Below are 20,439 nucleotides of genomic sequence, written 5' to 3'. Positions count from 1 at the left end.
GAAATTTACTCTCCAAAGTGATAATGCCCATCAAAGGGTGCTTCCAAAACAATATTTTGCTGCGATCACTTAATTTGAAAAGAGCCAACGAATCAATTTTGTGCCATTGCCTCAATGCTAATCCAAGAACTTCTTAGACTCACGATTTCTTTTTCATTTGAATGCTAGTTGAAAGTACTACTTCCATGAATGCTTCTGATCACTTGACACCAAAGGGAAGTTTGTTCTTTTGAGAAACGTCATCCCCACTTAGACAATAGGGCCATATTCTTGTGCTTTAACTTGCCCAAACTAAGTCCTCCATCTTTGTAGGATTGAATTACAGCATCCCATTTTACTAGGTGGTTTAGCTTTTCCTCCCTTGTTGCCTTTCCAAAAGAGCTTTCTCATGATTCTTTCCAAAGAGCTTAGAGCAGATTCTCGCATGAAGAAGACATACATATAGTATGTAGGGAGGCTGGACAAAACTGATTTGCATAGTGTAATCCTCCCAAACCTAGAGAGATTGTATCTTCTCCATTTATCTAGCTTTCCATGGACTTTATCAAGAATGGACTGCCAAAATCGACAACTTTTTGGATAACCTCCCAAAGGAAGATTGAGATAAATGAAGGGGAGACTTTCTACCTTGCACTTTAAAATGTTTTCTGTTGAAATCACCTTGTTGTCCTCAATATTTAAACCACAAATAGCTGATTTCTCCCAATTAATCTTTTGACCGGAACACCATTCAAAGACTGTAATGTTTTCCTAAGATTTTCCATCATTTCCTCATCAAATTTACAAAACAAGAGTGCATCATCCGCAAATTGAACGATAGGAATGTGAATCCTATCTTTTCCAACTACAAAGCCTTCAAACATGTCTTTTCGCTCAAAACTTCACTAACCAGAAGAAAAAGGAAAGGAGAAAGAGGATCTCCTTGTCTGAGACCCCTTGAAGCTCAAATTCTTCCTCTTGGCCTTCCATTGATGAAGACCGAATATTTAGGATTATTGATACATCCCATTATCCATAAGATCCAACTTTCAGTGAAGTTCTTCTCACACATTACTTTTCCTAAAAATGCCCAATCCACTCTATCGAAAGCCTTTTCAAGGTCTAATTTAATGATTCATCCTTTCTTTTTTCTGGTTCTATAGTCCTCCACAGCTTCGTTTGTAATTAAAATAAGGTCCAAGATTTGGCGCCCTTCCAGAAAGCCGCTTTGTGATGGAGCAATAATACTTGGCATTACTTTCTTTAATCTTTCAGTGAGAACCTTTGCGACCAGCTTATAAATTAATGTTGTAGGACTTATTGGACTAAAGTCTTTTACCCTTATTGCATCTTCTTTCTTCTTGATTAAACAAATGAAGTTCTCTTTTACACATGCATTTAACCTCCCATTCTCATAAAACTCATTAAAGAGAGCAAGGTAATTATCTTTGAAATGATCCCAAAAGCTGTATAGCCATCTGGTCCAAGGGCCTTATTTTTCCCCAGCAATTGAAGTGCAGATTTTATTTCGGGCAGACTAAATCTTGAGGTGAGCCTTGTATTTTGTTATGCCGAAACCACTGACCATTCAAAGGGATTAGGAAGAGAGCCAACTTGAGGGGATTTTGTATAGAGAGACTTGTAGAATTCAATGATGAGACTTTCAATTCCATTAAAGGAAACTGTAGGGGTACCTTGGTCATCAATCAATTCTGAAATCAAGCCACGTCCTTTTTTTTGCAGCAGGGAAACGATGGAAGAAACTAGTATTTTAATCTCCCAATTTTAGCCAATTCAGCTTACATTTTTGAATTAAATCTCTTTCCTCTCTCCTGTAGATTGCTAAAAGGTCTGATTGAATAGACAATTTTAGAATGTTGTCTAAGGATGATATGTTCAAAGATTCTTCATTAATTTCTTCATTTGCAAGAGCTTGGAGCAAAGACTCTTCTTGGTTACTTCAAGCTCTTTCACTTTCCACAAGCCAAGATTTCAAGGAGCTTTTTAAATTTCGAAGTTTTGGATAAATGACAAAACCAGCCCATCCTTGATGATTTCCTAAGGTCAAAGAATTTTTTATAATTTGGCAGCATTGCTTACCGAGCAGCCTGCTGTTGCAAAAGCGAAATGGAGAGGGGCCATGCAAAAGCACCAGCTTCTAATAAGATGGGGAAATGATCTGAAGCGAGTCTTTCCTTTTGAGAGGCTCTAGTATCAGCAAATGATTCATCCTAATCATCAGTTACTAGGAACCTATCCAGCAGAGAACGTGAAACTGACCTTCCTTCTCTTGACCACGTGAATTTACCGTTAGTGGAATTTCTAGCAACTTTGACTCTCTAATGAATTTATTAAATTTTCTCATTCCCCTTGTTAATCTTTCTACTGGAAATCTCTCTTGTACCTTTCGAGTGATGTTGAAATCCCCTCCCAAACACCAGGCTCCAGTACAGAGGTCTGAAAGAAGAGACAACTCCAGCCAAATTTGTATCTCGATAATGCGTGGGTCCATAGATGTTTGAAATCCAACGGATTTTTCTATTGATTGTGCTGCATTTTATTGATATAGAATATCCTTGTTTCAGTATTTCCATAACCAACAACTTAGATTCATCCCACATAATCAGCAATCCTCCTAATCTGCCGTTAGCTTCAACAAGGTTCCAGCCAATTCCTTTTGAACTCCATAGTGCCTTTATAATACAACGGTCAATTTCTTGTTTTTGTTTTCAATCTTCTCTTTGATGACGTGTCGATCAATGTCTTCATGTTTTATACGATCACGGTGGATGTGATCTTTGGCAATACTTATGGTTGCTTGGTTGTCACAATGGGCCTCCATTGGTTCTTCTGTAGTGAGTCTTAGTTCTAATAAGATGCTTTTGAGCCATATTCCTTCGCATATGCATTGAGCTAGGGCCCTTAGTTTAGCTTCAGCACTGCTCCTAGATACAACTTGTTTTTTACTTCTCCAAGTGACTAGATTAGCCTACACAAAGGTACGATGATCTTCAATCAATTTTTGAGCTTGCCCAATCTGCATTTGTGAAGACTTCAATTATTCTTTTGTTGGATTTCATGAAGTATAATCCTTCCCCTGGAGTTCCTTTTAAGTACCTGAGTATCCTATAAACAACTTGCATATATCTCACAAAGCTTACTGGGGTTGTTCATAAACTGACTCGAAAAGCTTGCTACAAAACAAATATCAAGTTTGGTGTGAGTTAAGTAAATCAACATCCCAAGAAGTCTTTAATATTGTTCTTTATTGACCAGTGTATTCTCTTTTCCTAAAAAATAGTTAGGGTCAATTGGAGTACTTGAGGGCTTGCACCCAAGCATACTTGTCTCCTTTAGAAGATCAATGGTGTATTTTCTGTGAGAGATACACAAACCTTTCTTGGAACACGCCACTTCCATACTTGTCTCCTTTAGAAGATCAATGGTGTATTTAAGATTTCCCATGTCATTTACTTCGGATTCCTTGGCTAAAAGTAGCTTTAGATTTCTTATTTCTTCTTCATGATCTCTTGTAATGATAATGTCATCTTCTATGCTATTATATATGTTTGTAGTTATACATGTCCTTTATTGTAATTGTACATCCAAGTCTAGGGTTTTTACAATCTCTATTATGTAACTTTACTCTGAATTAAAATAAGCCAATTTTACTCCAAAATATTGAGTACATGGTATCAATGCCCCTAAGATTTCGAATATTCATTTGACGGCTTTGCTCTCCATTAGGATTTCAACTTAGGTCATCTTTGCGTGGCCGTTTGTCAACATCACCTGTCTCAGGAGAAATGTTGCCACCTTCCACTTCTGTCTATCATTGCCGTTCACACACCGTTGATGTGTTTTTCCACTGCCGCCACGTGCCAACACGTGGGAGCACATGGGAGCTCTATTCCGTTTTTCGCCTGTTGGGTTCATCTCAGGTCCTATTTTTCGTTTAGTTTGTGTGGTTGGTTCCATCAAAATCTATTCCGATTTAAAGAAATTTGAAGAATACTTTGTTGGTATTAGAGTTTATGGCTGTCTATATCAGTTTGTGACTATTTTGGTTCCAATTTTGTGGTTGACTTGTGTCTTTGATTAGTTTGGCTGATTTACTTCGTCCGTGAGGCCTATGGTCAATGTGTGAATTCAGTATGACCGACATGAAGAATTTGGTGGTATCTAATGTGATTCCCTTGGCCTCAAAGATCACTGAACACAAGTTAAATGGATCTAATTACTCTGATTGGCGTTGGCCAATTATGGTTTATTTGCAAAGTACTGATATGGATAATCACATGACTAACGATCCCCTAGAAGATGCTAAGAAGAAGGATTGCCTTGGTGATGGCGCTCGACTGTATCTTTAGATAAAAATTCCATTGAGAGTGATGTAATTGGATTGATTGATCATTGTAATTCTGTGAAGGAACTCTTGGAATTTTTAGAATTTCAATACTCAAGTAAAGAGCAAGTCCATAGAATGTTTAAAGTTTGTATGCAGTTCTTTCGTGTCGAACAAAAAGCAAAATCTATTACCAGCTACTTTATGTGACTTAAGAGGATAATTGTCGAGCGTGCTTTATTATTACCATTCTATGCCAATGTTAAAGTTCAACAAGGTTAGCAAGAAAAGATGGCTGTTATGATCTTTCTCGTTGGAATCTTACTTGAATTTGGAGTAGCCAAAACACAAACTAACTCTAAAATTCCTTCATTAGATGATGCTTTCACTCCTATCCTTCAAATTGAAAGTTCTCAATCCGGTGTGTCTGTTCCTCAACCCAATGCTCTCATTAGCAAGAATAATAAACCCAGTGTACCTCGAGGGGTGGACAACAATTTTTGGAGGACTAATTATGATAATAAAAAATCAGATTCTTATGAGATTTATCTAGCTACTGTTTTAAGTCAGGTCATTTGAAACGTGACTGTCTGAAGTTGTATAAGAATAATTAACGATCTCAACATACTTAGATAGCTTCCACTAGTGATATTACAGAGAAGTTAGTTGCCATTTCTGCAGACAGGTTTGCTAAATTTCAGATGTACCAAGATTCATTGCAAGTGTCATCTTCCTCTAATCCTATCGCCTCCAACGCTGACATAGGTAATACAAAGTGTCTCCTTACATCATCTACCAAATGGGTCATAGACTTTGGTACCACAATTCACATGACAGGTAATTCTAGCTTATTTTTTACACCATTGTCCCCCGCCTTTTTCCCATTTGTCACCTTGACAGATGGCTCAAAATCCTCTATTCTTGGTTCTGACACCGTTAACCTTACCTCATCCTTATGTAAAGATACTACAGATGTATCTTTATATATATTGATTTACCTCAACAATTACAATATAAAAACCTTCAACAAGCCACAGTATAAGATTCAAAATACTATAAAAGTTCCAGATCACAGCAGATCATCAACTTACGTAAAAGGAAATGCAACAAACATAAAAGACAACCACAATATCATAAACCAAAATCAAGACTAAACAATAAAACCTGGACCCATCTGCTTCCTTCCCTCGCAAGCTTAAGCAACCTCCTCTTTCCAGAAATTATCTTCGATCCCTTTTCCTCCTCCACTGTCTTCTATTTATCCTAACTAACTAGTGGGTCCCACAGAGGGCTGGTCCTGCTCTTTTTCCTCTCTCAGTGTTCCATGTGTAATTCTGTTTTTCCCTCTATTCTTCCTACTATAAGTAATAAGTATAGGGGGCTAGCATTACTCTCCCCTTCTAAAGCCACCTTGTCCTCAACGTGGAAATCAGGGAATTGTTGCTTGAAGCCTTTGCAGTCCTCCCATGTTGCTTCATGCAGTGGTAAACCCTTCCAACTAATCAACACCTCCCACTCTTTTATGTTAGGATTTTTCTGGTACCCAAATATCTCTTCTGGTTGTGTCAGCCATTCATATTTTCCATTCACATAAGGTACCAAATGCTGCACCTTTTCATGATTCCCGAGAGCTTTCTTCAATTGGGACACATGAAATACAGGGTGAATGGAGGCAGAACTAGGTAGTTCCAATCGATATGCCACGGTTCCAATCTTTTCCAGAATTTTAAAGGGTCCAAAAAATTTTGGTGCCAACTTCTCATTTCGTTTACTTCTCACGGAGATTTGTCTGTAAGGTCGGATCTTCAAAAAGACCAGATCATTAACTTGAAGTTCCACATCTCTTCTTTTACGATCAGCATATTTCTTCATTCTCTCTTGCGCCAAATGCAAGTGTTCTTTTAATGCACCTAAAGTCACATCTCTCTCTTTCAATTGCAATTCCACATCTCTTCTTTTACGATCAACATATTTCTTCATGATCTCTTGAGCCAAACACAAGTGTTCTTTTAATGCGCCTAAAGTCACATCTCGCTCTTTCAATTGCTGGTCCAGTGTTGAATTGGGAGTCTCCATATCACCATATTGGATAAGTGGTGGGGGAAGCAACCCATACACAGCCTGAAACGGGGTGATACCTATTGAGCTGTGATATGTGGTGTTATACTAGTACTTTGCCCAATGTAAGCAGTCACTCCAGTCCTTCGGTTTCTTCTCACAAAAACACCTCTGATAAACTTCCACACATTTGTTGACCACCTTTGTTTGGCCGTCGGATTGCGGATGAAAGCCGAGCTGCAGTGTAACTTAGTCCCAACTAATTTGAACATTTCCTTCCAGAAGTGGCTAACAAAAATCTTGTCTCTATCTAATACAATCACTGGAGGGTACCCATGTAGTCTCACAATTTCCTTAACAAAAACCGTTGCTACAGAGTTGGCTGTGAAAGGATGTAATCCTTCTATGAAATCCATAGAGAATCCGACCATATTTCCTTAGGAATTTCTAGTGGTAGTAGTAACCCCGAGGGTGACAAAGCAAGTGTCTTATTTTTCTGACATATAAGACATTCCTACAGTACCTTTTAACGTCTTTTTTCATCCCTTCCCAATAGATTTCACCTATCATTCTCTTATATGTTCTAAGGAATCCCGAATGTCCTCCGAAAACTAAATCATGATAATAGGCAGTAGCACGGAAGTCTTTGAGAGCATCAACCTCCCTTTGTACTTTAACACACTCTACTGCAGGGAGAAATTTGGTACCTCAACATGTTTATCCTCTAACTTCTTTTTTATCTCTAGCAATTGTTGATCCTTATCCACCTCTTCTTGAATTTTTGCCAAGTCCAGTAGCGCTGGGGCTGAGAGTTGGTTTATATGTACTGTAGGAGCCATTCTAGACAAAGCATCGGCTGCCTTATTCTCCAAACCCAGATTATAAACTACTTCAAACAAATATCCCAACAACTTGGCTATCCACTTTTGGTATTAGGGCTAAATTACACTTTGTTCCAGCAAGAATTTGAGTGATTTTTTATCAGTTTTCACCGTGAATTTCTTCCCCAATAAATATGGTCTCCACCTCTGCACAACAAACACTACCCCTATCAATTCTCTTTCATAAACTGGGCGAGCCCTATCTCTCATACACAAGGTTTTGCTAAAGAAAGTTATTGGTCTCTTGGCTTGCACTAACACTGTCCCCACGTCAAATCCTGAAGCATCTGTTTCCACTTCAAATGGGAGATTAAAGTCCAGCATAGCTAACACAGGTAAAGTCATCATTGCTGTCTTCATTTGTCAAAAGCTATACTTGCCTCTTCTGTCCAACGATACGCCCCTATCTTCCATAGTTGTGTCAATGGGCTTGCAATACTACCATAGTTCTGAACAAATTTTCTATAATAACCAGTGAGTCCCAAAAATCCTTGAACTTCTCTAACACTAGTTGGGATTGGCCATTCTTTGATTACTCTTATCTTCTCTTAATCCACCTCAATACCCTTCTCAAATATGAAATGCCCTAAGTAACCAATTCTACTCTTGGCAAAGCTCCATTTAGTCAGAGTGGCATAAAGTTCATTCTAACATAGAATACCAATACTATCTCCAAATGTTGCACATGTTCAGCCATTCCCTTACTATATACCAAAATGTCATAAAAAAATACCAATACAAAGCGCCTCATGTATGGTTTCAATATATGGTTCATTAAAGCTTGAAACGTGGAGGATGCATTGGTGAGTCCAAACAGCATGAATAAGAATTTCTAGTGTCCCTCATGTGTGCAAAATGTTGTCTTTTCCACATCTCCCTGATGCATTCTGATATGATGGTAACCAGCTTTCAGATCGATCTTCGAAAACATATTGGCCTCATTCAGCTCGTCAAATAATTCATCTACCACCAAAATTGAAAATTTATCTGGAATCGTCACATTATTCTGAGCTCGATACTCCATGCAGAATCCCCAGCTTCCATCATTTTTTTTCACTAGGAGAACTGGGCTGGAATAGGGACTAATGTTGGGTCTAATGATTCTTGTCTTTAGCATCTCATCAACAAACCTTTCCATTTCTTCCTTTTAATGGTGGACATATCGGTATGGTCAACATTTACTGGATCTATCCCTTGTTTGAGGTGTATATGGTGCTCAATATCTCTCTTTGGAGATAGTGCCTCCAGCCACTAGAATACATCCTTAAATTTCTTCAACAGGGGTGGGATCACACTGTCAACGGCTGCCCTCTCTTCAGTATGTATCTCCTCCATAGATACCCTCCCTTCCATAGCTCTACACTCCACTAAATATCCTTGGTCCTTTGTGTTCCAAGTTTTCATCATAGATTTTAAACTCACCATCGTTTTGGTGAGGCTAAGGTCCTCCCCTTTTATAATGATCTTCTTCCTTTCATGTGGAATGTCATTATTAATTTTTTCCAATCGAATTCAGTTACTCCTAGCAAATGCAGCCATTGCATTCCCAAAATTACTTCCACTCCTCCTAGCTCCAATGGTAAGAAGTTGTCTACAACCGTCCATTCCCCAATCTTATCCTCGACTTGGCCATAGATACCCTTACCTTTCACCGCCGCTCCTGACCCCAATATTACTCCATTGTTAGAAGTTTCTTTCAATGGTAAGCTGAGAGATGTTACTAAATTTTCTGCAATAAAATTGTGGGTGGCCCCACAATCTATGAGCACTACAACTTCCGTTCCTTTGATTTTCCCTTTCACCTTCATTGTTACTGGATTTGTTAATCCCACAACATAATTGATGGATAATTCGATGTTCAAATTCTCCACCGTCCCTATTTCCACTGTTTTATCCTCTGTTTCCACGTCGGAGAATTCTTAGACGATCTCTAATTCTTCACCGTTTTCTTTCACCATCAGCATCCGTAATTCTTTTTGTTCCTTAACCTTGCATCTATGTCCGGCGTAGTACTTTTCATTGCACCAAAAACACAGTCCCTTCTCTCGTCGTGACTGAAATTCAGCGTCATAAAGTCTTTTGGTAGGGTCATCCTTCTTTTTTTCATCTGTCGTAACCCCCTTTAAAGTAATCGTCCTCATTGGTCAACTTCCTTCAGTTTGTTTCACGTGGTTGGGATTCCAGTGGCCATAAAGATTTTTGAACTGATGCTTCCCACCGAAAGCGCTACACAGCCCACATTTCCTCTAGACCATTTCTCTATTTTCAATTTTTAGGGCTAATTTCATCGTTTGGGCCAACCCTCTGGGCTCCAACACATCCACTTCAGAATTCAACCATGGGCTTAGCCCATTCATAAAGGTCTCTTCCAGAACTATAGCTTGAAGAAATTCCACCAATGCTAAATACTTACCGAATCGGTTTCTATACTCCACCTTTGTCTCCTGTTTGATCGTTAAAAATCTCCCTACTAACGATCCATCGTGAATTGTCCGGAATCGAACTAATAATCTCTGTTTCAGGTCTTCCCAACTCTTGAACTATTCCAATTCATTATTCAATCTATACCAGTCCAGGGCAGGTCCATCAAAACTTATCACTGCCACCGTCATCTTCTTTGTATCGGTTAGCTCATGAATCTTCAAGTACCGATCTGCCCAAAACAACCAAGAATCCGAGTCAGTTCTATTAAAAACCGGCATTTCTACTTTCTTAAATTTACTCTGAGCAGCCGATTTTTATTCTTCAACCCTTCGGACTTTCTTCGATCCATCAGATGTCCCCGAAATTAACGTTTCATCACCTTTAACTTGACTCCCTGGACTTTCCGTCTTCTTTCTCGCCGAAGTATCCTCACGCATAATGCCCTAAATATACTTCATAATCAACTCTTGTTGTTGTTGGTTGATTTGAATATTCATCTCTTGAATGCTTTTCGATATTAACGATAAGTTCTCTTCTATTATCGGCAATCGTTGGAGTTCTTATTCCACTGCTTCGATCCTTTCTTCCACCATCCTTGCCATGACTACTCGGTTGCTCAGGTAAAATCTTTGATACCAATTTGTAAAGATACTACATATGCCGTAGCGTATCCAGAAATCATATGTAGGGGGCACGATTAACAAAAAAAAAAAAAAATTGTAGTAGATGAGTTTTGAACCCAAGACCTTGAGATTTTAAAGGGGGCACAACCACTATACCAAAGGCAGAATATAGTAAAAGTGGGCATTTTTTAAGATATATTGTAATTTGACACTTCAAAACTAATATTAAAACACAAAAACCGAGAATGTGAGGGGGCACATGCCCCCCTAGTCCCTTAATAGATCCGCCCATGTACAGATGTATCTTTATATATATTGATTTACCTCAACAATTACAATATAAAGACCCTCAACAAGCGACAAAGATTCAAAATACTATAAAAGTTCTAGATCACAACAAATCATCAACTTACGTTAAAGGAAATGCAACAAACATAAAAGACAACCAAAATATCATAAACCAAAATCAAGACCAAACAATAAAACCTAGACCCATCTGCTTCCTTCTCTTGCCCATAAGCAGCCTCCTCTTTGCTGAAATTATCTTCGATCCCTTTCTCTCTCTCCATCGTCTTCTATTTATCCTAACTAACTAGTGGGTCCCACAGAAGGTTGGTCCTGCTCTTTTTCCTCTCCCAGTGTTCCACGTGTAATTCTGTTTTTCCCTTTATTCTTCCTACTATAAGTAAATAAGTATAGGGGGACCTAGCACCTTCCTTCTATCTTCTGTCTTACATTTGCCTTAACTGTCATTTAATTTAATTTCTATTAGCCAACTTACTCACGACCTTAATTGTTTTTTCTTGTTCTTTCCTGGTTATTGCTTATTTGAGGATCGTATGGCAAAGAAGATTATTGGCAGAGGATATGAGTCGGAGGGCCTTTTATATTTTTTTATCACCAGATACCAAAAAATGTGGCATGCTCAAGAGTTACATCTTCATTTGAAGTCCATGGTCGTTAGTTCATCCATCTTTGTTCGTGTTGAAGAACTATTGAATTGGATTCGTGTCAATATGCTCAATTTCATCGTCTTAGTTCGAGTCCTTGAGCCCATGGACGAACAAATGCTCCAATTGAGTTAGTTCACTATGGTATTTGGGGTCTTTGTTTAGTCATATCTCAAACAGGTTTTCGATATTTTGTTACTTTTGTTGATGATTATTCTTGTCATACTTGGTTGTATTTAATGAAAAATCGTTCTAAGTTACTATCCCACTTTTGTGCTTTTCATGCTACAATTAAACATCAATTTAATCTCTATCAAAACTTTACGCACTGATAACCTTGGCCAATACTTTTCTCATGTACTTGGCTCTTACTTGCGTGAATAGCATCATTAATCAATCTTTTTGTGCCAACACTCTGTTGAGATATTAGGAGTCACACATTGAAAAAACCAAGGAAACTCTCACTCCTTATAAGATAGACGAGCTACTCCTCTCATTGCCAATTGGTTTTGAGATGAAACCCCATACTATCAAACACATTCCATCCAAAATGGAGTTGTTGAACGAAAGAATAGGCATTTCAACAGCACGCACATTATCCTTTCAAATGCACGTTCTAAAGCAATTTTGGGGCAATGTTGTCTCCACTACTTGTTATTTGATTAATAGAATGTCTTCCTCTGTTCTTAATGGTGAGACTCCTTATCGTGTTTTTTCCCTATCAAATCTTTGTTTCCTATAGCTCTGAAGATATATGGTTGTGTTTGTTTTGCTCGAGATATTCGTCCTCATCGTACTAAGTTAGATCCAAAATCCTTGAAATGCATTTTCCTAAGTTATTCGCTTGTTCAAAAGGGGTAATGTTGTTACTGTCCTACTTTTAACAAGGATCTTGTTTCTTCTGATGTTACATTTTTCGAGGATATGCCTTTTAGTCCTTCACCATCGAGCCCGTGTCAGGGGGAGGATGACGATCTTTTTATCTATGAGATTACCTCTCCCACACCGTCATCTACTCCATCTTCCTCTGGGTCTCTTCCTTTCCGTCCATTGGTGTTGAATTTCTTCTTCTCCTGTAATATTATTTTGTTCTTCATTTATGTCTATACTTTTTTCCTTATTGGTTGTTGATCTATCTTTATATAAGAAGACACTGTATTTGGTTCAATAATATAGAGGAATAATATTAAACTTTTTTACTTCCCATTTTTAAGTTGGTATCATGGCAAGTGGTCCAAGGAGGTTCTCTCTGCATTGTTATTTCCTCCCCATTTAATATTTGATTTCCACTTGTCAAGTCTTTCTTCATGATTCAAGCCCACATGTGAGGGAGACAACTAGTTAGATATTATATTAAATTTACCTTCACCTATCGGCTTAAGCTTCCGAATTGAGTTGGTGATTTAAGATGATATCAAAGTAGATTTTTGAAAACCTAAACCCTAATTTTTTGAAGAGTTGTAAAACCCTAATTCTTTTAAAACCAAAAACAATTTGCTCTGATGACGTGTATCCTAGAAAATTTGGCCAATTTTGTTTCAGATATGAAGCTCTCGATTTCAACCCACGTGAATCTTTGATTTGTTCGCGTACAACGATTCAAACTTAACGCGATTTGTGAAGTTCGTCATGTTGACCGACGTGAAGCTATGATTTCATACAACTTGGGATCTTCAATTGGCTTATGACGCAAAGCTTGGTTGAATAAAGGATCGATCTTCACGATTCTCCTCCTTTTTTTTCGAAAGCAACGCTAGGATTTCGGACGTGAAACCTTCCTCCTCCGATACCATATAATATTTCCTAAATACACAACATTCTTCTAATTTTCTATAGGGATACATAACCCTCATTTATAGAGGGGAAAAGAATTATACAAGGAAATATGAATAACAGTCATAAAGAAAAATAAGGAGAACTTTTTACAGAAAGGGTAAAATTAGAAAGGTAATAATTAATGAATTTAATGGGAGAATACTTCGTATATTCAATAGTTACTTAAGAGTGTATTTGCTTAAAAGGCTTATGGAAAAAAAAATTCAGGTGGACTACCTAGTTTCCACTTTTTTGATAAAAAAAAGTGCAATAAAACTTGGAGAGAATCCAATGTCTCATGCTCATACAAAGCACAACGAAACACGTTTATCTTTGTTCAAAAGAGGTTTGATTCAAGACATCCAATTGCAAGAGACGTGTCAAGAAGTAACTTTGGGGAACTCACTTGGTGTTTTCAAGGAGTGTTACCAATCAGTCCAAATTTATTGTGCATTGTGCAAGTAATTGGCCTTAGTATTAACGTTAGTGCCACTTATTTCTGGTAGTGCCTTGGAATCAAGAAGGGTGTGGTTAAGTGGCTTGGTGGAATTGATTAAGGAAATTTTTAAGGTTAGTGGCCTAATAAGTGGATTTGAGATTGGTTGTTTATTTTCCAATAAATAAATATAGTGTTTCTCATTTCAATACATAGAATAAAACTTGAAGCACTTCATGCGCCTTATATATATGGTTGTCACTCTTCGTTCAGTTCATTTTTTCATGACATATCCACAAGCTCCGTCTTTACTTTCAGTGATATTGATCAACTGCTCTAGCCATTTATGATTGTTGGAAATTAGGGGCTAGTGGAGTGTTTATAGCTCCAAGAGTATTTATGTAATTTACTGTACCCTAGTTTTATTTCTTGGGCTTATTATAGCCTATATATATTCTTTCCTCAGGTACTCATTTGATTATTAGAAAATAATAATAGCAGCTTCTATCTTGGTTTTTTCTCCCTATACTAGGGTTTTCCACGTATACCTTGTGTTCGTCTTATTCTTTTCAATAATGATGTTCCAAGCATGTTACCTAGGATAAAATTAGCTCGGCTGATGATCTAATTTACCTGCCACATTTGACTGATTTGGTTGTTATGCCTCAGATCAGCTGTTATCTCTACTTCATCAAGAATCCTGTCATGTCAGAGTACCACATATTACATACTTTAATACAAGAACAGGATGGAAACTTAAACTTGCAAGGATTCCCAATTGAATACACCCAAATATGAAACTGAAATGATAATCTCATAGAGATTCGTCAACTGATAAACACTTCAGATTGTGTAACATCAAACAGTCAATAGTCATAGACAGCAATATCATCTATGGACAGAAAATGAGTAGTCAAGGAATGAGAAAAGGATTAAAAGCTGGAGCATAGTCCTGTGACCCAACCACAAGAGGGAGGTGATAGACCCTCTATCACCCACCAATACACTAGACGAGGGAAGAAGAATTAGGGTAGGCACATGTGAACATTAGTGTAGGCACGTGTGAGTCAGTTAGGGTAATTAGTTAGGATATGTTTTATAAATAGGTTTGAATTATTGGAGAGAAGGGCCGTTAAGTTTTGAGATTTAGTCAGGAATCTACACCTTTGAGAGAGAAGGTAATAGAGAGAGATTGTAACCGAATTGAGATTTCTTCAATTTGTTTTATTATTCTTCTTGATATTGTATTCGATTTGGTTTAATTATCAATAAAAGTTCCATTGATAATAACAGAACCTTAGTGTTCCATCATATTGGTATCAGAGCGATTGGTTCAGGGAAGAAACAAATTTACCATGGGAAAGATTTGAGGCATATGACTCGAGGTGTAAAGAAGGAGCTAAGCAAGTTGCCGACAATGGAGGAGAAACCGACATCGATCACGACGACATTGGAGAATTAGAGTGTGCAGTTGGACAAAAATCAGCAGATGATGTTTATGGAAACAATGACGAAGGAACAAACTGCCACGAGAGAGAGAGAAAGGTCGAGTCGAGTGTGCGCAAAACGATGAAGATAAAGGCCAAGGCAAGAGAAGGAACGTTCGGCAAGGGAATCAGCAACGAACACCAGAAGGAAGAACTGAATACAAAGATGGAAATACATAACGTAATAAGTTTAGAAAAGTGGAGACGTCAATCTTCAATAGTGAAGATCCTGATTCTTGGCTATTTTGACCCAATAGATACTTCCAAATTCATAAATTGACTGAAGTCGAGAAGGTACTGGTGGTGACGATCAGTTTCAAGGGTCCAACCCTGAACTGGTACAAAGCACAGGAAGAGGGATAAATTCGTGGATTGGCCGAACTTAAAGGAACAATTACTGGTACAATTCCGATTAGTTCGCAAAGGATCTATGTGGCCAATTTTTTAGAATTCGGCAAGAGACTACAGTAGAGGAATATCAAAACCTGTTCGACAAACTAATGGCTCCATTATCGGATCTGGAGAACGGGGTAATCAAGGAGACATTCATGAATGGGTTGTTGCTGTGGATCAAGTCTGAGGTAGATTTTTGTCGACCAACCAGATTAGCCCAAATGATGCAATTAGCTCAGTTGACGGAGAACCAGAAGATCGCCCATGGGGAAGCCAACCTTAAAGGATATGCTGGAGGTAAATATCACCTTCTTTATCCACTAGTACTAAATCTGGTGGAAGCTCCAATTCGCTTGATAATAAGAGCGGCTCTACAATTCCTATCAAAACTATCACTTTAAGAAGGGTAGTTGGTAGGGAAGCTAAGAAGGAGGGGCCTACTAAGAGGTTATCTGACGTGGAGTTTCAGGCTCAAAAGGAGAAGGGACTCTGTTTTCGATGTAATGAAAAGTACTCCATGACCATAAATGTAAGATGAGAGAGCAGAGAGAGCTTATAATGTATGTCGTCACGGAGGGGAAGGAGGAATTTGAGATTGTAGAGGATTTGGAGGATTTGGAGAAGGAATTAAAAATGGTGAGGATAGATGAGGAAGACCAAGACATTGTCGAATTATTAATCAATTATGTGGTAGGATTGTCGAACCTGGGTACTATGAAGGTGAGAGGGGAGATCGAAGGCAAGGAAGTGGTGATCTTAGTGGACTATAGGGCTACACACAACTTTATCTTTGAAAAGTTGGTGAAGTGTTTGAAAGACACTTCTCACTATGGGGTGATCTTGGGGTCCGACACAACTATAAAGGTAAAGGAATCCGTCTCACTTCTCACTGTGAATTTGTGAATTTGTCCAACACTACGGGTCTATAGCCGCTCCTCTAACTTAGCTTCTTAAGAATGGCGGATTTAAGTGGATCGAGGAGTCCCTTGAAGCATTCTAGAAATTACAAAATGCTATGATAACTCTTCATGTTTTAGCCTTGCTTGATTTCGATGCTCCATTTGAAATGGAGATTGATGCCATCCGGTTATGGCATAGGAGCAGTGCTCATTCAATCCAAACAACCCATTGCTTTTGAGATATCGGGTTAAACCAATGTATGAAAGGGTGCTTATGGCAGTTGTCCTCGCTGTGCAAAGATGGAGACCTTATTTGCTAGGGAGGAAGTTTATAGTGAAGACGGATCAGCGTTTCCTAAAGTTCCTATTGGAACAGAGGGTTATTCAGCCACAATACCAAAAGTGGATTGCTAAGCTTTTGGGATATTCCTTCGAAGTGGTATAAAAGCCGGAATTGGAGAACAAGGTGGCAGATGCTCTATATAGAATGCCCCAGTTGTCCATCTTTATAATTTTACAGCCCCCACCTTGATTGATTTGAAGGTCATCAAGGAAGAAGTTGAAAACGATGACCAGCTGAAATTGATAATGGAGGAAACGGCAGAAGGGGAGGATGGCAAGACAAGGAAGTATTCCATTCAGTAGGGGATGTTGAGGTATAAAGATAGGTTGATTATTTCCAAGTCTTCGACATTGATCCCAACAATTCTCCACACATACCATGACTCCGTGTTTGGGGGACATTCCAGTTTCCTTAGAACTTATAAACGATTGGCCGGTGAATTGTATTGGGAGAGTATGAAACTCGATGTGCAGAAATATTGTGAAGAATGTCTGATCTGTCAAAAAATTAAAGCAATGACGTTGTCATATGCAGGGTTGTGTTACCTTTAGAAATTCCTAATAGTGTGTGAAGCGACATTTCTATGGATTTCGTGGAGGGACTGCCGAAGTCTAATGAATATGAGGTGATTTTCTTGGTGGTAGATAGATTCAGCAAGTATGGACATTTTCTACCCTTGAAACATCCCTGTACCGCCAAGTCCGTGGCTGATCTGTTTGTAAAGGAAGTGGTCAGACTACATGGATATCCTAAATCCATAGCGTCAGACAGAGATAAGGTTTTCTTGAGTGGTTTTTGGAACGAGCTGTTTAGGTTGGCTGGTACCCAGTTGAATCGTAGTTCAGCCTATCATCCTCAATCAGACGGCCAAACTGAAGTGGTCAATAGGGGAGTGGAGACATACCTTCATTGTTTTTGTGGAGAGCGGCCGAAAGAGTGGATAAAATGGTTGCATTGGGCAAAATACTGGTATAACACAACGTATCAGAGATCCTTAGGGGTAACACCCTTTCAAGCTGTCTACGGGCGTTTACCTCCGCCCTTGGTGTATTATGGTGATCGAGACACTCCTAATTCAGTGTTAGATGAGCAGCTCAAGGAGAGGGACATCATGTTGGGAGCATTGAAGGAACACTTGAAGATAGCCCAAGAAAAGATGAAGAAAAATGTTGACCTAAAGTGAAGGGATGTGGAATACATGGTAGGGGATTTGGTCTTTCTTAAAATTTGGCCACACGGGTAGGTTTTCTTAGGGAAACGAAGAAATGAGAACCTGTCACCGAAGTTTTTTAGTCCTTATAAGATCATAGAACGGATTGGCCCGATTGCATACAAGTTAGAATTGCCAAAGACATCATCCATTCATCCTGTTTTCATGTTTCCCAATTGAAGAAGATGATGGGAAATCATCAAGCTGAATCGTCATATATGCCCTATATGACTGAGACTCACGAATGGCGAGCAGAGCCAAATGAGACTTATGGCTACTTGAAAAATAAGACCGGAGGATGGGACGTGCTGATCAGTTGGAAGGGCTTGCCTAGACTTGAGGCTACATGGGAAGACTATGAAGAAATGCAGCAGCTGTTTCCAGAATTTCACCTTGAGAACAAGGTGAATTTGGAGAAGGAATGTAATGATAAACCCCCTATCATCCACCAAATACTAGACAAGGGAAGAAGAATTAGGGTAGGCACATGTGAACATTAGTGTAGGCACGTGTGAGTCTATTAGGATAATTAGTTAGGATATGTTTTATAAATAGGTTTGAATTATTGGAGGGAAGGGCAGTTAGGTTTTGAGATTTTAGTCAGGAATCCATGCACCTTTGAGAGAGAGGGAACAGAGAGAGTTGTAACTGAATTGAGATTTCTTCAATTCGTTTTATTATTCTTCTTGATATTGTATTCGATTTGGTTTAATTATCAATAAAAGTTCCATTGATAGTGTTCCATCAGAAGGATGCAGAAATATCCCCCCTCCCCAAGAAAATGAAAAAAAAAAAAAGCATAAATTTTGTGGCATACTCTAGAAAAAAACAGTACCAGATGATCACGTTCACTAGTCTGGATCTGAATAGACAACGAAGAAACTTGTTTTGTGTGTTGCTTTTGTTCATCTTCCTCCAGTTCTGGCTGATGCTCATGTTGTTGGAATGATAGCTGATCTGTCTGGGGCTTCTTGCAGCTGAAGTCCAAGTAACTGTTGCTGCTGCTGCGTTTGTTGCAATTGCTGCTGAATGTGATACTGCTGTTGTAATTCCACAGGCTGGTAAGGATATTGCGATTGAAAATACTGTTGTTGCATTTGCACTTGCTGCTGGTAATACTGTTGCTGAAAATTCTGTGACTGTTGAAGTTGTTGCTGCTGCAAAAGATACTGCTGCTGTTGCTGATAGTAATAATATTGCCACATTTGTTCTTAGGTATTTGGCACCTGACTACTCTGCATGTGACCATATTGCTCGTAGTTTGGTGTAGTATTTTGAGATTTCTCTTGAGTAAAACCTTGAGAAGGAAGTTGAGACTGAGAAGTAGTGGGGAAGTTCTGCTGCTGCTGCGCAGATTGAATATGATTGTGGTCTTGGCTGATTCGTTCAACTTGTGGTTTTTGTGAAGCAATAGTTTCAGAGGTATAATCTTGATCACCTGATGTTTGACCAGATTGCATTCCTCGGTAGTCCTGAGGAGAATCTTTCCATGTTCGATGAGGCCTTCTTCGTGAGTGTCCTTGAAAATCATGCTGGAGGTCATGATGCAAGTTACCAGCATGACGTTTATGGTGCCACTTTCTGTCCCCAGTTTCATGCATGTGAAACTGTGTATGTACTTGGGGGTGTGTAGGCTTGCCAGGACTTGGAAAGGATGATGGGCTGGCCCCTTCATTGGAAATCTGGATGGAACTGGAAGATCCGACATTTAGAGGGTTGTGCATTACAACCTCTTCATCTGTATTGCTGACACTTTCACTAGACAAACTGTTCTCCAAGGGAGGTTCCCCTTCATGACATGCTTTGGAAGGTAAATTTATTTTGTCATTGTTCTTTGCGTTCAAGGAAAGACTCTTAATTGAAAGATTTTTCAAGGTCACGCCCAAAGCATCACCGTACTCGTCTTTTTTGGAGTTGTCCATGGGCATTGGCATTTGTGCCGATTCAATCTGATTTCCACCACTTCCATAACGCTCAAGAACTTTTGGAGAATTTACCTGCTCCCTTTCCTCTGCACAAATTTCAGAATCTCCTAAATTAATCTTGTCGATGGTAGACTCTTTCATAGCAATATTATGCTTAACGAGTAAACAGGATGTTGGTTCATTCCCATTGGAAGATTGGTCATTCTTGAAGTTTTGGTTATCTAACAGAGACTCTTTATTTTCTTCTAAAGGAGGCTGATTTGATGGATTGACATTGTCATCTCTGATTGGTTGGTTGGTTACAGTGGAATCTGCTGTTTGTTTTCCTCCCATGGTCTTTTTTATGGCTTCTATCCCTGGTATGGGGTCTTTATATGGCATTGCTCTAATAGACTGTGGAAACAATTTAATATGTCGATTCCACACCTTCATTACATCATGGATGGTTCCACACAAGTCAACAGCCTGCTGCCATAGAGAAGTGCGTTAACATTTTCTTTTGTAAGAAACAACACCAGTATTGATAACAATGAAAGAATATGCGGTGTACAGAAGAAAAAAAAAACAAACAGAATCCAAAAGAATAACACCAAGCTAATAATTAAAAGATAATCCAATTAACAAAACCCCATAAGGTTTCAATATTTCTCTAGGTCTAGATGTTGAAGTGT

General features: G+C 38.7%; 1 protein-coding gene across 6 annotated transcripts in view; it reads right to left on the bottom strand.

The window, feature by feature from the left end:
• Window positions 1–20,439, bottom strand: part of LOC101215136 (pre-mRNA-processing factor 39) — a 38,934-nt gene that overhangs the window by 3,400 nt on the left and 15,095 nt on the right. For 3 of the 6 annotated variants that reach the window (XM_031884403.1, XM_031884393.1, XM_031884395.1), the window contains 2 exons: window positions 18,679–20,236; window positions 14,145–14,211 (listed from right to left, as the gene is read on the bottom strand). The exons of 1 other annotated variant lie outside the window; for it this stretch is intronic. In XM_031884403.1, the coding sequence (XP_031740263.1) occupies window positions 19,055–20,236 (1,182 nt within the window). In that variant the 3' untranslated portion in view covers window positions 14,145–14,211; window positions 18,679–19,054. The remainder of the gene's footprint in view (window positions 1–14,144; window positions 14,212–18,678; window positions 20,237–20,439) is intronic. 2 more of the 6 variants (XM_031884398.1, XM_031884396.1) reach the window with 2 other exon arrangements.

This window comes from Cucumis sativus, chromosome 1 (genome assembly GCF_000004075.3).
Source record: "Cucumis sativus cultivar 9930 chromosome 1, Cucumber_9930_V3, whole genome shotgun sequence".
Taxonomy (NCBI): domain Eukaryota; kingdom Viridiplantae; phylum Streptophyta; class Magnoliopsida; order Cucurbitales; family Cucurbitaceae; genus Cucumis; species Cucumis sativus.
The sequence above is the reverse complement of the archived record's forward strand: the minus strand, read 5'-3'. Positions and strand labels throughout refer to the sequence as shown.